The sequence below is a fragment of the Dryas octopetala genome, chromosome 7 (assembly GCF_963921425.1).
Source record: "Dryas octopetala chromosome 7, drDryOcto1.1, whole genome shotgun sequence".
NCBI classification, from domain to species: domain Eukaryota; kingdom Viridiplantae; phylum Streptophyta; class Magnoliopsida; order Rosales; family Rosaceae; genus Dryas; species Dryas octopetala.
In genome coordinates this window covers 14642812-14665547 of record NC_141372.1, presented here as the reverse complement: position 1 = coordinate 14665547, position 22736 = coordinate 14642812, and the positions used below count along the sequence as shown (strand labels likewise).

General features: G+C 45.3%; 2 protein-coding genes and 1 pseudogene across 19 annotated transcripts; 1 reads left to right on the top strand and 2 right to left on the bottom strand.

Annotated features, from left to right (window-relative positions):
• Positions 1-325: 325 nt before the first annotated feature.
• Positions 326-832, top strand: LOC147279958 (uncharacterized). The gene has a single exon (XM_086252104.1). It carries the CDS (start codon positions 326-328, stop codon positions 830-832), a length of 507 nt encoding a protein of 168 aa, XP_086108230.1.
• A 12595-nt stretch (positions 833-13427) lies between these two features.
• Positions 13428-17225, bottom strand: LOC147279957 (uncharacterized). 18 transcript variants are annotated; one of them, XM_086252650.1, is made up of 4 exons: positions 16382-17225; positions 16091-16306; positions 14183-15946; positions 13430-13927 (listed from the first exon to the last, which is right to left on the bottom strand). In XM_086252650.1, the coding sequence occupies exons 1-4, from the start codon at positions 17223-17225 to the stop codon at positions 13524-13526; spliced, it is 3228 nt and encodes a 1075-aa protein (XP_086108776.1). In that variant the 3' UTR covers positions 13430-13523. The 18 variants fall into 18 exon arrangements, with proteins under 18 accessions (XP_086108766.1, XP_086108769.1, XP_086108770.1 ...); XM_086252635.1 differs by having other exon boundaries at positions 16091-16234; XM_086252651.1 differs by having other exon boundaries at positions 14183-16234; positions 16382-16597; positions 16670-17225.
• A 4040-nt stretch (positions 17226-21265) lies between these two features.
• LOC147279956 (MDIS1-interacting receptor like kinase 2 pseudogene) lies at positions 21266-22721 on the bottom strand (annotated as a pseudogene).
• Between the last annotated feature and the right edge of the window lie 15 nt (positions 22722-22736).

Sequence of the window (22736 nt, the reverse complement as noted above, 5' to 3'; positions counted from 1 at the left end):
TACCACCAGCCAAGATCCTTCCACGTCGGGGAGACGATCCGCAGGTGATCGGCTGGGATCTACCATGATCATGTCCGACCGACGTCCAGTAAGCGAGAGGATCACTCGTCAACCGGTAAACGAGAGGCTCAGTGACCGAACCGAGCGCTCGGGGGAGACTGCAGCCGAGCCGATCACACCCAATGTGGAAAATCTAGTCCGGACTTTGGTCCAAAACCAAATTCGGTGTGTCCACGATCGGCTCGGCCAGGTCGAGGTCTCCAGGGGGTACCTCGGCAGGACTGACCACGGGGAATAACTCTCCCTCCCATACACCAGCAGGATCATGAATGCTGAGGTCTCTAGGGATACCAAACCCCCCAAGATGGATCAGTATGACGGGACTAGGGACCCCTATGATCATCTTGACAGCTTTAGATACGCCATGGAGGCCCGCCAGGCATCTGAAGCTATAAAATGCAGAATCTTCCCTTCAACGTTGAAGGGATCGGCTCGGGGATGGTTTCGAACTCTCCAGCCGAACTCCATAGACTCTTTCTCCGACCTCCAGAGGGCTTTTCTGACGAGATATCAGGTTGTATCCGAACGACTTTACAACTTGAACGATATGTCGCTCATCAAACAGCAGGAGGGAGAGAGTCTCAAGACCTATATGATCTGCTTCAATATTGAATATACGAAGTGCGACGACTGCGACAACCGATCGGCTAAGAATGCTCTTATGCAAGGTCTGCTCGCCGGGGGACTCTGGTCTCATCTGATGAGGAACCCTCCTTCCACCTATGATGAGCTTTCTGCCGAGGCCACCAAATGGGCGCGAACGGAAGAATGAGATGCTTAGGTGGAGGCCCTGAATTCTAAGCTGACCTCGGCCAAGCGGAAGGAGGGAAAAGTCGCGAACCCCAAGACTCAGGTCGAGACCAAGGAAGTCCCGGATTGAGGAACCGCGCCAACTTCTGGGCAAGGGGCCCAAGTTCGTTCAGTACACAGAGTATACTTCTCTGAACGCCGGTCTGGAGACAATATTCTCCAAGATCAAGGATCAACTCCCAGCTGCAAGGGAGATCAAGGGACCACCCCCAGATCAGATCAAGGAGAGCGTCTTCTGCAAATACCATTCCAATCACGGCCACGTCACAGGTGACTGCTACGCCCTCCGCGACGGAATTGAGACTCTTGCCCGGGCGGGTAAGATCAACCAATTCTTGGCCGGCGAGCCTAGGGTACCCAAGGCCGCGCTGAAGAAGGTCACCAACACCATTGACGTCCGGGACGCCGCCATCGGATCAATCGGCGGAGGCCCAACCTTCGTGGGAAGTTCGAATTGGTCCCAGAAGGAGTACGTCAGACAGGCGGCTCATGCTCACGAGTCCTTGTCGATCCAAGCGGGTTAGCCCAGCACTTCCAAAATACAACGGAAGGACTGGGCACCGGTCACCTTTGAGCTGAACGAGGCGAACGGGATCATCTTCCCACACTATGATCCGGTGGTCATAGTGGCTGAGGTAGCCGAAACCACCATCACACGTTCCTTCGTCGACGGGGGGAGTTCAGTCAACATCCTCTACCATTCTGCGTTCGAACAGATGGGCATCGGCGATGACAAGTTAGAAGCTGATATGCCAGCCTTGATCGGCTTCGGGGGAGAAGTAGTTCAACCCCTCAGACACATCTACCTTTCCCTTTCGCTCGGAAAGGGGCCAGTCAAGAAAACTTGCATGACATACTTCATCGTTGTCAAGCGACCATCAGCTTATAACATCATCCTGGGCAGACCGGCCCTGGTCGACCTCGACTGCATCGTCCACTACGCCAACCTCCTCATCAAGTGTCCGGTGGGCGGTGACTGCATCGTCATCCAGGGAGATCAGTGTTCGGCTCGATCTTGCTACGCCACCTCTATCAGGCAGAAGGGTCAACTGCCAAACTCCCAGGAGCTGGACTCTATCGCTGATTCGGGCAGGTGGCCGAGGGCAGAGACGTTCGACTTCAATGCCGAGCCGAACTCGGACTCTCGGCCCCTCCCGGCCGAGGCCTGGGAAGAAGTACCGATCTCAGAGGATACCCCAGATCGGCTCGTCCAGATATGAGCCCAGCTCGGCTCAGAACAGCGATCGGCCATACTCGACTTCCTCCGTGCCAATGCGGAAGTGTTCGCCTGGTCTTACGATGACATGCCAGGCATATTGTCTGACATGATCACTCACAGGCTGAACATTAACCCGGGATGCAAACCGGTCCGCCAGAAGAGGAGGTCGTACGATCCGGTCAGATATGCAGCCATGGCTGAAGAGGTGACCAAGTTGCAAAACAACGGGTTCATCCGGGAGGTCAACTATCCTAATTGGCTTGCCAACGTAGTCATGGTGAATGGAGGATGTGTGTGGACTTCACTGATCTAAACAAGGCATGTCCCAAAGACAGTTTCCCACTACCCAGGATAGATCAGCTTGTCGATGCGACGGCGGAACACAATCTCCTCAGCTTCATGGACGCCTATTCTGGGTATAATCAGATCCTCATGCACAAACCTGATCAGGAGAACACATCCTTCATAACCGATCGCGACATGTACTGCTACAAAGTCATGCCCTTCGGCCTCAAAAATGCTGGAGCCACCTACCAAAGGCTGGTCAACCACATGTTCAGATCTTCCATAGGCAGATCCGTGGAGGTCTATGTGGACGACATGCTGGTCAAAAGCATCAAGGCGGACGACCACGTCAAGGACCTCTCAGACATGCTCGGAGTTCTGAAGGAGTATCAGATGCTACTGAATCCAGCCAAATGCATCTTTGGGGTTCGGTCAGGAAAGTTCCTTGGCTACCTAGTCAGCCAACGGGGGATCGAGGCCAATCCGGAGAAAATCCAAGCCTTGATTAATATGAAGTCCCTAAAGACACGCAAAGAAATCCAGAGTCTGACTGGAAGAGTTGCCGCCCTGAACCGGTTCATCTCAAAGTCCACTGATCGGTGCCTCCCCTTCTTCAAAGCTTTGAAGGGAGCAGGGAAGGGCATAGAATGGACCCCTCAATGCGAGCAGGCCTTTCAAGATCTGAAAAGGCACATGGGGGAACCTCCCATTTTATCCAAACCGGAGGAAGGTGAAGAACTCTTTCTCTACCTCTCCGTTTCTGACTCGGCTCTCAGCTCGGTTCTGGTAAGAGAGGTCGGCGGGGTACAGCATCCGGTCTTCTACACGAGCCGAGCCGAGCCCTTGCCGACGCCGAGACCAGATATCCAAGATTCGAGAAGATGGTCCTCGCTCTGGTCAGCTCGGCTCGGAAACTGAGGCCTTACTTCCAGGCTCACTCAATCGTCGTCTTGACCGATCAACCACTCAGGCAAATCCTGGCCAAACCCGAGACTTCGGGTCGGCTCATCAAGTGGTCAATCGAGCTCGGCGAGTTTGACATCACTTACCGCCCCAGAACGGCCATCAAGGGCCAGGCCATGTCAGACTTCATCTGTGAGTCCACCACCACAGCGGAAGATCCACCCCGCGCCGACGCTACATCAACCGCGTCCAATCTGAACACAAACGGTGATCGTACCCAGGCTGATCTCCTTACCTGGACCCTATACGTGGACGGATCTTCCAACGCAATGGGAAGTGGAGCCGGGCTTGTTTTGACCTCTCCGGAACAAGTCGTGATGTAATATGCTCTTAGCTTCAGATTTCGAGCATCCAACAATGAAGCAGAGTATGAAGCATTCATCGCCAGACTCAGATTGGCGAAAGAGCTTGGCGCGGCCAGGCTGAACATCTTCAGCGACTCCCAACTCATAATCAAGATATTGGGAGAATATGAGACTCGAGAGCCTAGCATGATAGCCTATCTCGAGAAGACCCGCTTGCTACTCGGGAGTTTCCAAGAATACAAACTGTCCCAAATCTCGATGACAGAAAACTGCAGAGCTGACGCCCTGGCACGCTTGGCCTTAGCCACAGATACCGGATCTGCTAGGCATGTCCCAGTTGAAATCCTGGACAGGCCTAGCACCGCCGAAGAAGAAGCTGCCGTTATGCAGACCGAGCTGAACTGGATGACGCCGATCATCAACTACTTTGTCTCCGGGATCCTCCCCCTGGAGAGGGACAAGGCACGCCTCATCAAAAAGAGATCGGCTCGGTTCAGCATGATCGATGGTCGGCTCTACAATAGGAGCTTCTCCCTACCCTACTTGCGGTGTGTCACCCCCAAAGAAGGTCAGGACGTGCTGAGAGAAATCCACGAGGGGATATGCGGAAACCATTCTGGAGGAAGAGCCCTCGCCTACAAGACGATCAGACAGGGTTACTTCTGGCCTAACCTGAACAAGGACGCAGATCATCTGTCTCGCGCTTGTGTCAAATGCCAGCAGTTTGCCGCGGTCTCCCATCAGCCTCCTCAATTGCTGACCTCTATATCCAGTCTCTGGCCATTCGCGCAGTGGGGACTCGATCTGATCGGCCCTATGCTGAAGGCGAAAGGGCAAGTCACAATGGTCGTAGCAGCAGTCGACTACTTCACAAAATGGGTCGAAGCTGAACCCTTAGCCACCACTACAGCCAAACGTATGGAAACTTTCGTCTGGAAGAGCATCATATGCCGGTTCGGCATGCCGCACACTATCATCGCGGACAATGGCAAGCAGTTCGACTGTAAAAAGTTCAGAAGTTTTTGTTCACGTCTGAACATCAACGTGCGCTTTACCGCCCCTTACCATCCGCAATCAAACGGACAGGTCGAAGCCGTCAACAAGATCATCAAGAAGACTTTGAAGTCCAAGCTCGATAATGCTAAAGGGAATTGGCCTGAACTCTTGCCAAAGGTGTTGTGGTCCTACCGAACTTCCTATCGCAACTTCACGAAGGAAACACCTTATGCGTTGGCGTTCGGAACCGATGCTGTTGTTCCGGTCGAAATGGGGACTCCTTCATTCCGGACCGGCACGTACAACCCGGAGACCAATGACACCGGACTTCGGCTCGGCCTAAACATAATCGAGGAGAGGCGAACCGACGCCAATCTCTGCCGAGCCGCCTACCAACAGAGGGTAGCCAAATACTACAACCAAAAGGTCAAACCCAGAAGCTTCGGATTGGGCAGTCTTGTCATGAAGAAGAACCCTCGCCATCAAGGAGAGCTCGTTCGATCCGAACTGGACTGGACCCTCCAGAATCACAGGCATAGTCAAGCTTGGCACTTACAACTTGGCCACTCTGGCTGGGAAGGCTCTCAAGCATAGCTGAAATGCTGAACACTTGAAGACTTATTACCAGTAAAATGTAGTTAGGATTGAGGACTGTCCGACCTAACATTTGTTCCAATCAATGAAAGAATGAACACATTTTTGACTCATCTTCTTCTCATTTTTCGAAGCAAACACTGGGGACTCTACTCCTATGCACTTTCAACAAAGAGGAAAGATCTAAGTGTTTCCTTCGAAAAAATAATAAACTCATGTGCCGAGCTGAAGTGCCACTTTTGGCCCGATGCTCGGCATATTACAGACTCATCAAGTCTATAAACTCATGTGTCGAGCTGGCGCGCCACTTTCAGCCCGATGCTCGGCATATTACAGACTTATCAGGTCTATAAACTCCTGTGCCGAGCTGGCGCGCCATTTTCGGCCCGATGCTCGGCATAGTACAGACTTATCAGGTCTATAAAAATCTCTGTCCGAGCCGAAGTGACTTCCTACAGTCCTAATGTTCAACAGGATATTTCTAAAAGAAAAATATACCCTCAAACTCAAACTTTCATCGCGCATGCCGAGCCGATTTGAAAGTAAGTTTGAATATTTTTCTCAAAAACAAAATTCCTAATATTTCAATGGGTATATCAAGCCCATCTGGGATCATTAGGGTTTTCTAATTTCCGCTCATTTTCATCATGCTTATCAGGCTGATCTGAAAATGAGTTGTAAGTTATCACTGCATTTTATTGCATTGCGATCGTCAAGTCGAGCCGATCGCAAAATTCCTTGTCATGTTTACTTTTTTTTATTTTATCACAGGGGTTATTTTTCATCATTTTTTTATTCATGTGTTACTTGTTATGTCTTTAGTTTCATCCCCGAGCTGAACTTGTTTCATAAAGAAAATACTGAATAAATTAATAACAAGATAAATCCAAAAACAAATTGTTCAAAACCGATCAAACCCGAGCCACACATCGGCTCGGGGAAGAAAAAAAACAACAACAACAACAAAAACATAAAAATACATAAATCATGCAGATCGCTCGGTGGGCCCTTCCAGGATCGGCTCAGTGGACTCCTCAGGCGTCTCTTCCCCGAGCTGCACCACCTCGACCCCGCCGATCTGCATTTCAGCGTTGGCATCAGATTCGGGGACTCGGGGAATCGGGGTCGGCCCGCATTTAGGCAACGGAGGATCCTCTTGAGTCGGCTCGGCCACAGATACGACCACCTCGGCGGGAGCTTGGCGATCGGGAGGAGGAAGCTCTTCCTGCTCACTTTCCTGGGTGTCCTCCTCGCCGTCTGACTCGCCGAGAAATGACACATCCCAGTCTGGCCTCTTCGACCGAATCTCCCCCAGAAGCTCCTAGTACCCTTCAAATTGGGCATCGGCAAGTGCCTGGGCGCTCGGGAGCCCAGCTTGACGCCGAGACTCAACAGCTCTCCGCTCGGCAGCCTCGACGTCTCGCTGGAGCTCGTCAACGAACTGGCCCAGGTTGGCCACCTTCTGCTCAGACTCCAGGAGCTCCTTCCCGAGCCGAGCCACCTCCCGCTCGGCCAACTTGGTCCGTAGACCGGCGGACCGATCGCGCTCCTCCTTGACCAGTCGCTCGGCCTCAGCTAGCTTCTCCCTCAGCTCGCCATTCCTCTCCCGAAGCCTCCTCATCTTCGCCTCGACGTCGTCGCTCGGCCTGGGCTGCTTCAAATTGCCTGAGGGCGAGCTGCTTCAAAGCATAAAAACCGAGGTCAAAGATACTTACCATCATGGCTTGGCGGGAGGCGTTCAATGCCTTGCTGCCGAAGCTCGGTGTCTCCTGACTGACCTAGAGCCCCTCCACTATTTTCGGCGTGACCACACGCTTGAAGCTGGTCACGAACAGTTCGATGGAGGGGTACACCTCCACCGTCTTCATGGAGGCCGAGCCAGACACTTCAGCATCCGCACCACTGGGCTCGGCCCGGGCCCTCTTCTCCACTCGGGCCTCGGTCTGGATGCCCTTCCTCTTTTCTCCGTGCCGAGCGGACCTCGGCACAGAGGGCCCAGGCTGGGCTGCCGCCGCGGCGGGCACTTGGACCGGCTCGGCGGGGGCCTAACCCCCAGCCTTCCTCTGGGCACTCCTCTCCGCCCTCCTTCTCAACTGGGCCTCTAGATCGGCAGGATTCATCCCCTTCTCGACTCTCGGATTCCACCTGGGTACAAACCAGGAGATCCCACCCGAGCAGGAATTTGGTGGACATATATTCCGCTGGCGAGTCCCTTATCGCGGCGATCTGGTCACTGAGCTCGCCCCGAAGCTTGTATTTCCCCCAGCTAACTACAAAGGCAAAACAGAAAGGATCAGCTTTCAAAATACATAAGTACACATGTCATTACAAAAAAATATACTACCCATGTTCGGATCGGCTCTCCCAGATATCTAATGCCTACCTGGAATCCTAAAGGCTCTAGGTACCCGAGCCGGAGGGGGACTGTTCGGATCGGCGAATTCCCAATCCCCAGAAACAAAGAAGTATCTCCTCTTCTAAGTCTTTTGGGAAGAGGGATTCCCTGTGAACAGTGGCCCCGAGTAAGCCTGAAGGTTGTAGAAGCCGAGCTCAGTCTTCTGCTTCGACCTCAGCGCATAGGAGCAGAACAGGATGTCCTTGTCTGGCACACACTTGTGCACCTTGTGCCACAAGATGTGCATAGACAGGATGATCCTGTAGACATTGGGGTTGAGCTGATGTGGCGCCTCGCCGATCATCGCCAGCCAGTCTTGCAAAAAAGGGTGCAGGGGGAGCCGAACCCCGTTCTTAAACATTTCTGGGTACATGGTCACCCATCCTTTGGGGGGTCGGCTCGGCCACAGACACGACCACCTCGGCGGGAGCTTGGCGATCGGGAGGAGGAAGCTCTTCCTGCTCACTTTCCTGGGTGTCCTCCTCGCCGTCTGACTCGCCGAGAAATGACACATCCCAGTCTGGCCTCTTCGACCGTATCTCCCCCAGAAGCTCCTAGTACCCTTCAAATTGGGCATCGGCAAGTGCCTGGGCGCTCGGGAGCCCAGCTTGACGCCGAGACTCAACAGCTCTCCGCTCGGCAGCCTCGACGTCTCGCTGGAGCTCGTCAACGAACTGGCCCAGGTTGGCCACCTTCTGCTCAGACTCCAGGAGCTCCTTCCCGAGCCGAGCCACCTCCCGCTCGGCCAACTTGGTCCGTAGACCGGCGGACCGATCGCGCTCCTCCTTGACCAGTCGCTCGGCCTCAGCTAGCTTCTCCCTCAGCTCGCCATTCCTCTCCCGAAGCCTCCTCATCTTCGCCTCGACGTCGTCGCTCGGCCTGGGCTGCTTCAAATTGCCTGAGGGCGAGCTGCTTCAAAGCATAAAAACCGAGGTCAAAGATACTTACCACCATGGCTTGGCGGGAGGCGTTCAATGCCTTGTTGCCGAAGCTCGGTGTCTCCTGACTGACCTAGAGCCCCTCCACTATTTTCGGCGTGACCACACGCTTGAAGCTGGTCACGAACAGTTCGATGGAGGGGTACACCTCCACCGTCTTCATGGAGGCCGAGCCAGACACTTCAGCATCCGCACCACTGGGCTCGGCCCGGGCCCTCTTCTCCACTCGGGCCTCGGTCTGGATGCCCTTCCTCTTTTCTCCGTGCCGAGCGGACCTCGGCACAGAGGGCCCAGGCTGGGCTGCCGCCGCGGCGGGCACTTGGACCGGCTCGGCGGGGGCCTAACCCCCAGCCTTCCTCTGGGCACTCCTCTCCGCCCTCCTTCTCAACTGGGCCTCTAGATCGGCAGGATTCATCCCCTTCTCGACTCTCGGATTCCACCTGGGTACAAACCAGGAGATCCCACCCGAGCAGGAATTTGGTGGACATATATTCCGCTGGCGAGTCCCTTATCGCGGCGATCTGGTCACTGAGCTCGCCCCGAAGCTTGTATTTCCCCCAGCTAACTACAAAGGCAAAACAGAAAGGATCAGCTTTCAAAATACATAAGTACACATGTCATTACAAAAAAATATACTACCCATGTTCGGATCGGCTCTCCCAGATATCTAATGCCTACCTGGAATCCTAAAGGCTCTAGGTACCCGAGCCGGAGGGGGACTGTTCGGATCGGCGAATTCCCAATCCCCAGAAACAAAGAAGTATCTCCTCTTCTAAGTCTTTTGGGAAGAGGGATTCCCTGTGAACAGTGGCCCCGAGTAAGCCTGAAGGTTGTAGAAGCCGAGCTCAGTCTTCTGCTTCGACCTCAGCGCATAGGAGCAGAACAGGATGTCCTTGTCTGGCACACACTTGTGCACCTTGTGCCACAAGATGTGCATAGACAGGATGATCCTGTAGACATTGGGGTTGAGCTGATGTGGCGCCTCGCCGATCATCGCCAGCCAGTCTTGCAAAAAAGGGTGCAGGGGGAGCCGAACCCCGTTCTTAAACATTTCTGGGTACATGGTCACCCATCCTTTGGGGGGTCGGCTCGGCTTCTCTCCCTAGGTCGGCAGCCTTGTCAGCACGGACTCGGGAACTGCGTACCTAACCCTCAGATCCTTGAGATGAAACTCGGTCATCTCATTGGAATCTGGTCGGCCTTCCACGCCAACTCCTTATAGAAATCCGGGTCGATCGGACTTTCCATGACTTGCCGATCCGAGGTCGACGCCTCGTGACCCCTGTCCCGTTCCTTCGAGCCCGAGACGAGCCTCCTCGGTACACTTGTGCTCGGCTCGGCGCCCACATCCTCCTCCTCATCACCCTTTTCATCCTCTTCTTGTTCCGGTTCGGAACTCAAAAATTGGGGATTCCCCTCATCCCCCTGAGGTCGGCGTACCTCGCCTGGGTTACACTCCAAGGTCGAGATGACCTCATTCAGCTCTTCGGACAGACTATCCCAGTCTGCCTCACCCCCTGGTAGGCTTCGGCTCAGCTCGACATCGCTGTCTCCTTCAAAAGCACCCCCTGAGCCGAGCCGACCACTCGAATTGGTGCTAGACATCACAAACACCTTTCTATTTTCTCTCTCTTACCTTTTTGGATTGAAAAGTGTCTTTTTCAAGAACACTCAAGAACACACACCCAGAAACCCGAAAATGCAAAAACTCAGAAAATGAGGAGAATCACTTACTAGTTTTCCTCCGGCCAAAGTCTCCACCTCTCACACACTCGGGACAACCTCGCCTATGGTTGCGCTCGGTCGGAACTGTGACCGGACCACTGCACGAGCGACGGAGATAAGGGAGGATTCGCGGTGGAGAGAGAGAGAGAAAGCTTTTCGGTGAGAGAGAAGGTCTGGAAGTTGAAAATGAGAGGGAAGAGAGAGAAAGAGGCCTTTTTATACTCCCATGCAAACAGATCCTAGCCCTCCAAAAGTGGCGCTTCAAATCCCAGATCATGCCACCTGTCAACATTCAAAATACCCATAAATGAGGTGACCCTTACGTTCCCCCATGCAGACACCAAACGTCCCTTCACCTGTCCTCGAGATATTTTGGCCAGGCACAAGCCACCACTTGTTCGGATCCTCGGGAACATAGACCTATCCAGTTCGGCTCGGATCAGGCAACATATCATCTTTATGGGGACTATCACCCTTCAACTTCCAATCCACCATTGCCCGCTCGGATCGGAAGTTGGGGGACTCCTGTTTGTGGATAAACCCACACCGATCCAATAGCCAATCATGGCTGGACACGTGGCCGGTCAGACCTAGCTTCAGTGTTTGACTTCTTGGTGGTCAAACTTTGACCTCTACACTATCACGCAGCTCGGCACTTCCTTTGTCAGTTCAGATCGGATCACTACGGCGAGCCCTTCGTGCCCGGTCCAACCCGAACCGAGGAACTTCCAGAGGATAGAGTGTTCATCTTTCCTCGGTCATCCCGGTTTGGCTCGGCTCGGCGCTGAGGGAACATCCTTTCGGACCCTAGTCACAACCAGCTATGGCTCGAAAGGATCACCACCTACTGGATTGGCTCGGTTCGAAAGGTCTATGTCTGACCCGATCGCACATGGACTTCATGTGCGCGCATAGGGACATGTGTTCAGGTCGGCTCGGCTTCCCGCCGCCATTCCAAGGAAGATCACGTTGGGACGAACCGCCACACTTAAATGCACCAGACATGGTCTTCTGACAAAAGGGACTTCCCAGGTCACGTTCATGACTATTGAGGCAGTTCACCTGAACCTTCCATACTTGCATTCAATGCAGCATTGAATGCAAAGGAGGTGGGTAGCTGTACATGCCACTGTTCACGATCGAACGCGTGGATTTTTCTCAACCAGCCAACCACATGCAGGTAACTTACTCATCACAATTTCCTTTTGCCTATATATACCAACTCATATGCACAAAATCAAGGATCTAGCTAGCTATCTTTCACCAGACAAACACTTACACAAAACCTTCACTCACCAAGAGCATACCCTACTTGCTGAGAATAAATCCAGAACATTTACCTTGTTCTTCCCATTATCCCAAGTTCATCCCTTGTTCTTCCTTACTTATATTCAAACACCATCAAACACACATCACTGACTTCATCATCGGAGCGTGTTTGGCTGGTACCACACCGGTCCATCTCCTTTGATCTTGTTTTTCTTGCAGGAAGGTCTCATGTCATCACCCAGCAAGACTTCGGATCAGCCAAGTCACCATTTCTAAGTTGTTGCATCTATCTTACGGAAATTTGCATCAACACCCTGCCTTGTCTTGGAAGAATCATGGTATCAGTCTATGTAAAACATATGCAGTTAAATGAACACAACTAATGTAAAACAAAGTACCTTCCAAAAGTGGCCTCAAAGTCACTTGAAAGTTCTTTGTTTAGTTCCTTAGGGAGATCTTCACCATAAGCTTCAGCATACGTTTTTCGAATAACCTTTCTTTGAGCAGCATTTCTATGCCCCAAAATGGATATGATCAACCTCATTGGTCCCCCTTCCTGCAATCATATTGATAAAAAATTTAAGATTACATAAATCCAAACAACCTGAACATGAAAGTGATTGATAACAACTCTGGTCTAAACTATTAGCGGTAAAATAATTATAATCATGCTGGGAAAATTTATGCTGTTAAAAGTGACTATAAATTGCACATCACACAATGATTGAAATGTATTTCAAATCGTTTCCAAAGCTAGGTCTAATATTTAGAAAATTAATACTACATGTTCAAGAATCAACCAGATCTAATAATTAATTAGCTTCACTATATTGCTTCTGCTATCAAAGGACACGCTTTCTAACGGTAAGAACTGAATAGCATTTTCTTCCTCTAAGGATTTTCATCATTAACAAATACTCAACCATCCCTCTTAAACAGTCCATGGCAAAACCATTTTCATGTCAAATCAGATTATTTACAAACCTGTTATATATCTATATATAGCAATCTTTTTTTTTGGGTTTCAAATGAATTATTCCAAATACATTATCGATCTTCCTCTGATAAAAAAAAGCTTTGGTGAAGAGTGAAGTGATCAACATGTAAAACAAGCTTAACAGATCATCGTTTACATTCACATGGACCATTCACCAACCCAAAAGACCCCACATACAAGCTTAACAACAGAGTCATATAGAATTGGAAGAATAAAAATGAATAACAAGGCGGCTCGTTTTCCATTACCAGATCATTTATGTCATATTTAACGTTAACAATCAGACCAGTGAAATAGGGTTGGTCAACTTGGTCGAGAATCAATCTTGAAGCCAATTAAAAATGGGGTGGTGGATTATGATCGGAAAAAGAAATGGTGCGAAGGAGAAAATGATCAGAAAGATAAAGGAACTTGAGTTGCTCACAGTCTTCGGATGCAGAAGGGTCAAGTTCGTTCTGCATCCAAAGAATGTGAGCAACTCAAGACTAACTGGTTAGGGACTTGAAGGGTCGACATTGTCACTTTTGCTTTCTGATTCTCTCTCTGTATAAGAAAATTGAAAACGAGAATGGCTCTGTTTGTATATGAGTCTGTACGTGGCCTTTTTTTTCTTTGTAGCTGTCCATATTCCATATATAGTAATGCCACTGTAATTACTGCCACGTTTCAACGTACCTGGTAGTCTTTGTAGCTTTGTATTGGTCCTGTTTATATTTATTGTATTGTTGCTAGTCATTTTGCATATAAAGTATAGGCATATAAGAAGCCATTGTTTTATTCTCTATAATTTCTCACAAGGAAAAGCCACACTTTTAACATTGAGGCATCCTACATGCATTATACAAGAAGCATATATAGCACACAAGTACATGAAATAGATTACAATAAGAAAACATCTAGGAAGAACCTTTCTTCTACGAAGAAGACTCACACAAAGTAAAATATGTATAGGAAAGAGGCAAATTCCTCAGGTAGTCAAACCATGGAGTGCCAGCAATTCACCAAAGGTTATCATACGCAATGGCTTTGACAAATGCAGCCTTTGAGCTGAGAAGTATTGAGAAACTTGTTTCATTGTTGGACGAGATTGTGGACTAGCATTCAAGCAGGCAAACGCTGTCTTCACAAGAGTGAGCACTTCCCCTGCTTCTTGATGTGTAGGAGGGGAAATGCGTTGGTCCAAAAACTCTAGAATAGGGATTTGATTGGCTGGTAATGCAGATGAAGACGACGAGGATGATGATGACGATGACCCTGATGATACAGATGAGAGAAGATCTCCCGGATGCCTTCCCAAAATTATTTCCAGTGTTACTATTCCGAAGCTATACACGTCACATTTCTCATTCACTTCCATTGTATAAGCAAGCTCTGCTTAAAGAAAAAGCACATATAACAATGGCATTGTTAGTATGTAGGAATAACTATTCAATGAAAGTTTAAAAAAATTAATCATATTTTGCATAAATTGTATCATGCTATCACGGATTAATTAGAAGTGTAACATGTTTATCCTTAATTAACCTCATCCTAACCGTGAAAACGAATCATTGGTCTAAAAATAAAACCATAAAATATATATGTTAAATATACAATAATATAAAGGACATAAAACCACAATATTACCTGGTGCCACATATCCGTATGTGCCCGCAAGGGCAGTCCAATTAGTTGAGTCTGGGTTTAAGAACTTAGCAGTGCCGAAGTCTGAAACACAACCCTCATATTCAGAATCCACCAAAATGTTCTTGGTTGATATGTCTCGATGCACAATTGGTGGCAAGCAATCGTGGTGCATGTAGCACAAGGCATGAGCTACACCTTTAACAATATTCACTCTTTTTCTCCACCCCAATTCTTTAGCTTCATCATCCTTGCTCAACATTGTGGTCAAGCTACCCCTTTCTAGATACTCATACACCAAAAATGAGTGCCGTTTATGGGAACAAAAACCATAAAGCTTCACAATATTTCGGTGTCGTATATCTGTTAGTGCCCTTATTTCATTCAAGAACTCCTTTTGAAAATTCTTCTCACCATTGCATAGAAGGGGGAGTTTCTTCACGGCAACTATGTTGGCGGATCGCAAATTTGCTCTGAAGACGCTTCCATGTCCTCCTTTCCCAATGCAGTATTTAGAATCAAAATCCTCGGTTGCCCTTACGATTTCCTCATACATGGTTTTTCCATCAAAGTTTAAAACTGAAAAAGAAACCTCTTCATGCGCAATGGTTTCTTCTAGATGTTGATGCTTCTTTTTCCTTTCTACTACAAAGAGAATTGTAAATATAGAAGAAAGAAGGAAAAGTGTTGCCACAAGAGAAAATGTGATTACAAATATGAGTTTGTGGTCCTTTTCCTTTTTTGAGCCAAGTTTGCAGGGTTGCAAAGCTCCAACGTTGCCACACAATCCTTTGTTGCCTTGTAACGCTTCTGGGGAAGCATCTTGAAATGCGCTGATGTTGGGAAGGGGACCTTCCAAGTCATTGTAGGATATGTCAATATTCAACAAGCCGTGCATACCTCCAAAACTTGTTGGAATGAAACCAGAAAGATTATTGTGGGAAAGATTCAGCTTCTCCAAACTCTCCAAATTGCCCATTGCTAATGGTATGTTACCTCCAAGCGAGTTATCACTTAAATCAAGTTGGGTCAAGTGAACTAATTCCCCCAACTGAACTGGAATTCCTTGATTAAACTGGTTGTTGCTCAAATTCAAGTAGAATAATTTGACCAAGTCACCCAAAAGGCTAGGAATTGAATCATTGAATTTGTTTGTGGACAAGTCGAGATACTCAAGATTAGTCAGTGATCCAAATTTTAAGGGTACACGACCAGACAATTGATTTCTATCCAACATCAGCCTCTGCAAAGAAGTCAACCTCCCGAACTCCTTTGGGATAATTCCAACTAAACGATTTGAAGAAAGATTGAGTTCTTGAATTTGGATTGCGTTGCCAATTTCAGGTGATATACTACCAGTAAGGTTGTTTCCTCCAATTCGTAAGGTTGTTAAATGCGGGCACTGTACCCAGTTGTGTGAGATTTCACCATAAAATTTATTGTCACTTATATCTATAAAATGAAGATTTGGATAGACACCAAAATCTTCAGATATATTGCCTGTCAATTGGTTCCCATCAAGCCGCAATCTAAATAAGCTCATGCAGGTTTTCATGCTTTTGGGGATTGGACCAGTCAAATGGTTGTTGTTTACTGATAAGTTTGCGAGTGATCCACCTTGGCAAAGGTTTTGGGGCAAATAACCAACTAATTGATTATTTTGTAACTGCAAGAGTGTCAACGTCGTGAGATTTCCTATCTCTTTGGGAATAGTGCCAGAAAACATATTTGAAAGAAGAGAGAGAACAGTAAGATTTCTCAAATCACCTAAAGAATTAGGAATTGGACCAATGAATTGGTTCTCGCTCAAATCTAGCTCCACCAGAGACTTCAAGTTCCCTATCTCTTTAGGAATAGTGCCAGAAAACTTATTTTTCCAAAGAGAGAGATAGGCAAGATTTCTCAAATCACCTAATGAAGTAGGAATTGAACCAGTGAATTGGTTCTCGCTCAAATCTAGCTCCACCAGAGACTTCAAGTTCCCTATTTCTTTAGGAATAGTTCCAGAAAACTTATTTCTCCAAAGATAGAGATGGGTAAGATTTCTCAAATCACCTAATGAAGTAGGAATTGAACCAGTGAATTGGTTCACGCCCAGATGTAGCTGCACCAAAGACTTCCAGTTCCCTATCTCTTTGGGAATAGTGCCAGAAAACATATTTGAAAAAAGAGAGAGAACAATAAGATTTCTCAAATCATCACCTAAAGAAGTAGGAATTGGACCAGTGAATTGGTTCTCGCTCAAATCTAGCCCCACCAGAGACTTTAAGTTTCCTATCTCTTTAGGAATAGTGGCAGAAAACTTATTTCTCCAAAGATAGAGATGGGCAAGATTTCTCAAATCACCTAATGAAGTAGGAATGGAACCAGTGAATTGGTTCCCGCTCAAATCTAATCCCACCAGAGACTTTAAGTTCTCTATCTCTTTAGGAATAGTTCCAGAAAACTTATTTCCCCAAAGATAGAGAAGGGTAAGATTTCTCAAATTACCAAAGGATGCTGGGATTGAACCAGAAAGATTATTTGCAGCGAGACTGAGAATGGTAAGATTTGTGAGTAGACCGATTTCTGATGGGATTCTCCCAGACAACTGATTGTCAGAGAGATCAAGATGAATGAGTTTTGAGAGGGAACTGATCTGAGGTGGGAAGGGATCAAAGAGTTGATTGATGCTGAGGTCAAGATATTCAAGATTAGGAAAGGACAAGAAAGAATATTCATGTAGCGTACCTTGTAAACCAGAGTTGGTAAGGTTTATTCCGGTGACACTTCCAGCAGCGTCGCATGAAATCCCAGCCCAAATGCATGGGCTTGTATTTGGTTTATGATTGGTGGAAGAATTGGTGGCATTGTTACTGGGAAGGTAAGTCCATGAGGTGAGATTATTGAACTGGGTTTGATTATGAAAGCTGGCTTTCCATTTGAGAAGAGCCTCTGCTTCAGTAGGAGCAGCAGAAGCAAAAGCAAAGTTTGATGATGAAATCAGCTGAACACACAAGATAATAAGGTAAAAAGCAACAGAGCAAGGTACTTTTGAAGATGTCATGGTTTTTCTTTTTGGTGTATATAATGTTTATACTACTTGGGGACTTATTTATAGTGCCAACTGCTCTGCATTAGCTATAATATTCTAAGGGCCCTGTTCTCTCTTCTGTAATAAGTTGGTAAGTATTCCAGGGTTCAGAAGTCTTTCCAATATTTCTTTCACTTTTATTTCTTTTCCAGGGGAATTCCACGTTTTTCACAAGCTTGAGTCAAAGTCTTTGTTTGTCATCTTTAAAGACTAAGAACAGGAGAAGAGTAACAGCATGGCAAGCATGTATTAACAGGTGAATTGCAAAGAGTGAGAATTCATGCAATATAAGAAAATAAGCCGGAGAGCATATTTTATCAGAATAAGTTGAAAATTAGCAATACAAAAGTAAAATATATTTTCCTCATACTGATTACATATTGGGTATCTCCTATATATAGGAAAGGAAAAGTAAATAAGTATCTAAAAGGAAATATTGCCCATAACAGTGTCAAAGTCTTCGTCTCTTATATTTACTGTAAATTAACTTATGTTCCTCAATAAAGTTAGGTGCAAATTGTTTTCTGTTTTGGGCCTTTGGCTCGCAGTCACCAAAAACAAAAAGAAAATAAATTCACAAGTCTTCAGGTTAAAGACTTGGAAGGTGTTTCCAACTTTCTCCTTCATTTAAATCTGGTTTGATGCATAGAATTGGTTTAGATAGTTTAATTCAATGGCTTGATATATATGTATTAAAATAATAAGCTTCTAATTAACTAGAAGAAATTAATATAATTTGTAAATTAGAATATTCTAAAGGCGTGATTTAGGGATGACTAACAAACAATTGACCACTGGCCTGCTACTTCCGAGAATATCCTGAAGATCATCATGAGGTAATTTCCTCCACCTACTTCTCCTTGTCTTTTTCTCTTGAATCTGATGTTAATCTTGAAATTAACTAACATTGGCATTTCAGCATATAGATTGAATTTGTTATGTATTAGTAACACCATTGAGTATCCTCAACATTGGCTAATTACATGTTATCTCATCGTTTGTCTGAATTATATGTTGCCTTTGGAAATCTAAGTGTTAGAAAAAAGCTTGCATTGTCTAAGGGCCAGCCTGGCTAATTTTTTCTGCCTCCGTCTACCATATTAGACAATCACTAAACCAAACCTTACGGATCCTGAGACTATGCAGATTGCAGCTTGTGACAAACCATTTACAGTTTTGGCCTAAATTGTTGATGGGATTGTGACAATGCAATTTAATTGGTAGCCTTGCAATGGTTAAATGGTTATTGGTTCATCCTCAACTTGACTACAGCTTTCTTGACTATTTTTTTATCCTGTTCTTTGAGTATCAGACAAATATAATTAGGAATGAAATTCGAAATTGTCATATATGGTCTTGACTATTGCTGTATTGTCCTATCGATTTTTTTAATCTTGAAATTGAATTGTTTAATTACAAGAACAACGAAGAAATTGGTTTTCATAACCAAAACCGAAAAGCTTTCACATCTCTCTCACAAAGCCAAACAAAATTCTCTCACTTACTTGCTTAACTGTGGCTAGAACAGAACACTACATAAAATGTCAAACCATGCCATTATACAAAGAAATCTTTGTTTTACTCATTTTCTCACATTGAAAAACATTTCTAACTACGTACAAAGCACCCTACTTAAAGTGTAAGCCAAAAAACACAAGTGGAGATGTTATAGGGTACAATAACACAACATCTAATTTGGTCCATTGCCACTAGCCATACACGTTTGTTGGAAGCTTAGAACCAGTTTAGGAATTACAAACATATTATAGTCTACTTGCTAGAAACTAGAAAGTCTATTTTCCTTTAATTTTAAGAAAGCATTTTCATGAGTTCAAAAGCGAAAGACAGTCCTCATCATTCACTGCACATGTCCAAACAAATGGTTGCTCAAACAATCACAGTATCAATGTCATACAGCCTTCTTGGAGTGGGAAAAGAAGGCATAAAACTACATTGTTTTTTGTTTCCAGAAAAATAGAAAAGTAAATTCAAATATATTAACCACCTAGATAACTCAAGTAGAAAAGTCTTTTATTAGAAGATAATCTATGTTCCTTCTAAACTGAGAAAGCTATAATCAAGAAGCTGTACCTAGGTTGCGAAATCCCAAGTTGTGTGATGTTCAACATCCTCTTCAAGGGACCTCTTATTGCGAGAATGATGAAACTGCCTTGCCAAAAGTAGATCATGTGAAGGCCTAAAGCAGACTATTTCCACAAGAACCTGATTGCTTTTAGTCCACATCTTTGTTGCCTCATTGGCCACAAGCGCATCGGGTTCAGCAGGATCAAGTGTCCAAAGCAGTACCACCCTTTTATTAAGAGAAATTCAGAAAACCAAATATGTCAGCCTATCAACAATGATAACATATATCCTGCCTTGTCTTGGAAGAACATGGTATCAGTCCATGTAAAACTGAGGCAAAAGAAAGTGCATTGCAAAACTGACCTCAAAGTCACTTGAAAGTTCTTTGTCCAATTCCTTGAGGAGATCTTCACCATAAGCTTCAACATAAGTTTTTCGGATAGCCATTCTTTGAGCAGCATTTCTATGCCCCAAGATGAACACGATCAAATCCCATCCTGCAATGATATCGACAAAAAATTTAAGATTACATAAAACCTAACAACCAGAACATGAACATGAACTGGTCTAAACTATTAACGGTGAAATAATTATTATCATGCTGGGAAAATTCATCAAATCATAGAAGGTGCATAGAATGTCCTGGGAAAATTTATGCAGTCAAGTGACACGTTTTCTCACAGTAAATTTATGCTGGGAAAATTTTTGTTTCTTCTACCAAATGACACGTTTTCTTACAGTAAGAACTGAATAATCTTGTCTTCCTCCAAGGTTTTTGATCATTTCATCCATCACTCTTAAACATTTCATGTCAAAACCATTTTCATTTAAAATCAGATCATCTACAAACATGCTATAATGTATGTATACCAATTATTTCTTTCTTTCTTTTTTTCCAGTAGAATTAGCCCAAATACATAATCTTCTTCTAATACAAACAGAGTTTTGGAGCAGAGTGAAGTGACCAACATGTAAAACATGCTTAACAGATCATCGTTTACAAAAGGCAGGCAATCACATTCACATGGACCTTTCTTGCACCAACCCACGAGACCCCACATACATAAAACACCGATCTGACCATTGATCACTGAAAGAGTGAATGAAGATGAATTAAAAGACAGCTCATTTTCCATTATTAGATCATTTACGTTATGTTTAACGTTAACAATCAGATCGGTGAAATGGGGTTGGTTGAGAATCAATCTTGAAGCGAATTACAAAAGATAGGGCATGTGATGATCGGAACAAGAAATGCTGCGAAGGATAAAACGATCAGAAAATAAAAGAAGGAACCTTTGAAGGCCTTTTTGAGTTGCTCACAGTCTTTGGATGCAAAAGGAACTTGATTAGGGACATCGTCACTTTTGTTTTCTGATTCTCGGTCTTTGTAAGAAAATTGAAACTGAGAATGGCTGTGTTTGTATATGATTTTATGACCCTTTGTTTCATATATAGTGTCGCCATTGCAATCACTGCCACATCAAATTCAGCTTACCTATTTTTCTGATTAAATTGTTGATAGATTTTGTTGATTAATTTTGAAAATTGAATTGATTTTTAGCTTTGTGGGGGTCTTTTCTTCTCTGTTGGGGTGATGTACAAACTCAGATTGGTCTGTATGTGTTGCTGCATAGCCTGCATTGTCTAGTCGTATTGCATATAACATATAGGCATATAAGAATGCACTGTATATAAATATATCAAACCATTATACAAATAGAAACCATTGCTTTATCCTCTTAAATTTCTCACATGGAAAACAACAAACTTTTAACATTGAGGCACACCACATGGAGTATATAAGAGCCACAGTACACATGCAAGTACGTGAAATAGATTACAATAAGGTACAATCGAAGAAGAATCTTTCTTCTAAAAAGAAAGCTCACACAAAGTCAAATATGTATAGGAAATAAGAAACTTCCTCAAGTAGTGAAACCATGGAGAGAAAGCAATTCACCACAGGTTATCAAACCCAATGGCTTTGACAAATGCAGACTTTGAGCAAAGAGGTATTGAGAAACTTGTTTCATTGTTGTACGGGATTGTGGACGGGCATTCAAGCAGGTAAACGCTGTCTTCACAAGAGAGAGCACTTCCCCTGCTTCTTGATGTGTAGGAGGGGAAATGCGTTTGTCCAAAAACTCCACAATTGGAATTTGATGGGCTGGTAATGCAGATGAAGATGAAGAGGATGATCATGATGATGACCCTAAAGATAAGATGAGAGAAGATCACCCGGATGCCTTCCCAAAATTATTTCTAGTGTTACTACTCCGAAGCTATACACACCGCATTTCTCATTCACTTCCATTGTATAAGCAAGCTTTGCTTAAAGAAAAAGCTCATAACAATGGCATTGTTAGTATGTAGGTATAACTATTCAATGAAAGTTTGCATAAAGTGTATCATGCAATCAATGATTAATTAGAAGTGTAACATTTTTATCCTTAATTAACCTCATCCTAACCCTGAAAACGAATCATTGGTCTAAAACTAAAACCATAAAACATGTTAAATATACAATAATATCAAAGACATAAAACCACAGTATTACCTAGTGTCACATTTCCGTATGTGCCCGCAAGGGCAGTCCAATTAGTTGAGTCTGGGTTTAAGAACTTAGCAGTGCCGAAGTCTGAAACAAAGCCCTCATATTCAAAATCCACCAAAATGTTCTTGGTTGATATGTCCCGATGCACAATTGGTGGCAAGCAATTGTGGTGCATGTAGCACAAGGCATAAGCTACACCTTTAACAATATTCACTCTTTTTCTCCACCCCAATTCTTTAGCTTCATCATCCTTTCTCAGCATTGTGGCCAAGCTACCCCTTTCTAGATACTCATACACCAAAAATGGGTGCCATTTATGGGAACAAAAACCATAAAGCATCACAATATTTCGGTATCTCCGTTAGTGCCCTTATTTCATTCAAGAACGCCTTTTGAAAATTCTTCTCAACATTGCATAGCAAATGAAGTTTCTTCATTGCAACTATGCTGGCGGATCGCAAATTTACTCTGAAGAAGTTTCCATATCCTCCTTTCCCAATGCAATATTTAGAGTCAAAATCCTCGATTGCCGTTATGATTTCCTCATACATGGTTTTTCCATCAAAATTTAATACTGAAAAAGAAACCTCTTCATGCGCAATGGTTTCTTCTGGATGCTGATGCTTCTTTTTCCTTTCTACTACAAAGGCAATTGAAATTATAGAAGAAAGAAGTAAAAGTACTGCCACAAGAGAAAATGTGATTACTCATATGAATTGTGGATTCGGAGACTGAAGATAATTGGACGTGGTTCACGGAATGCTGGTCTCATCAACGCTATTGCTACTGTTTTTCCGGGTTGGCCTCACAGTTTTTGTTTTCAGCATTTGAAACGTAACCTT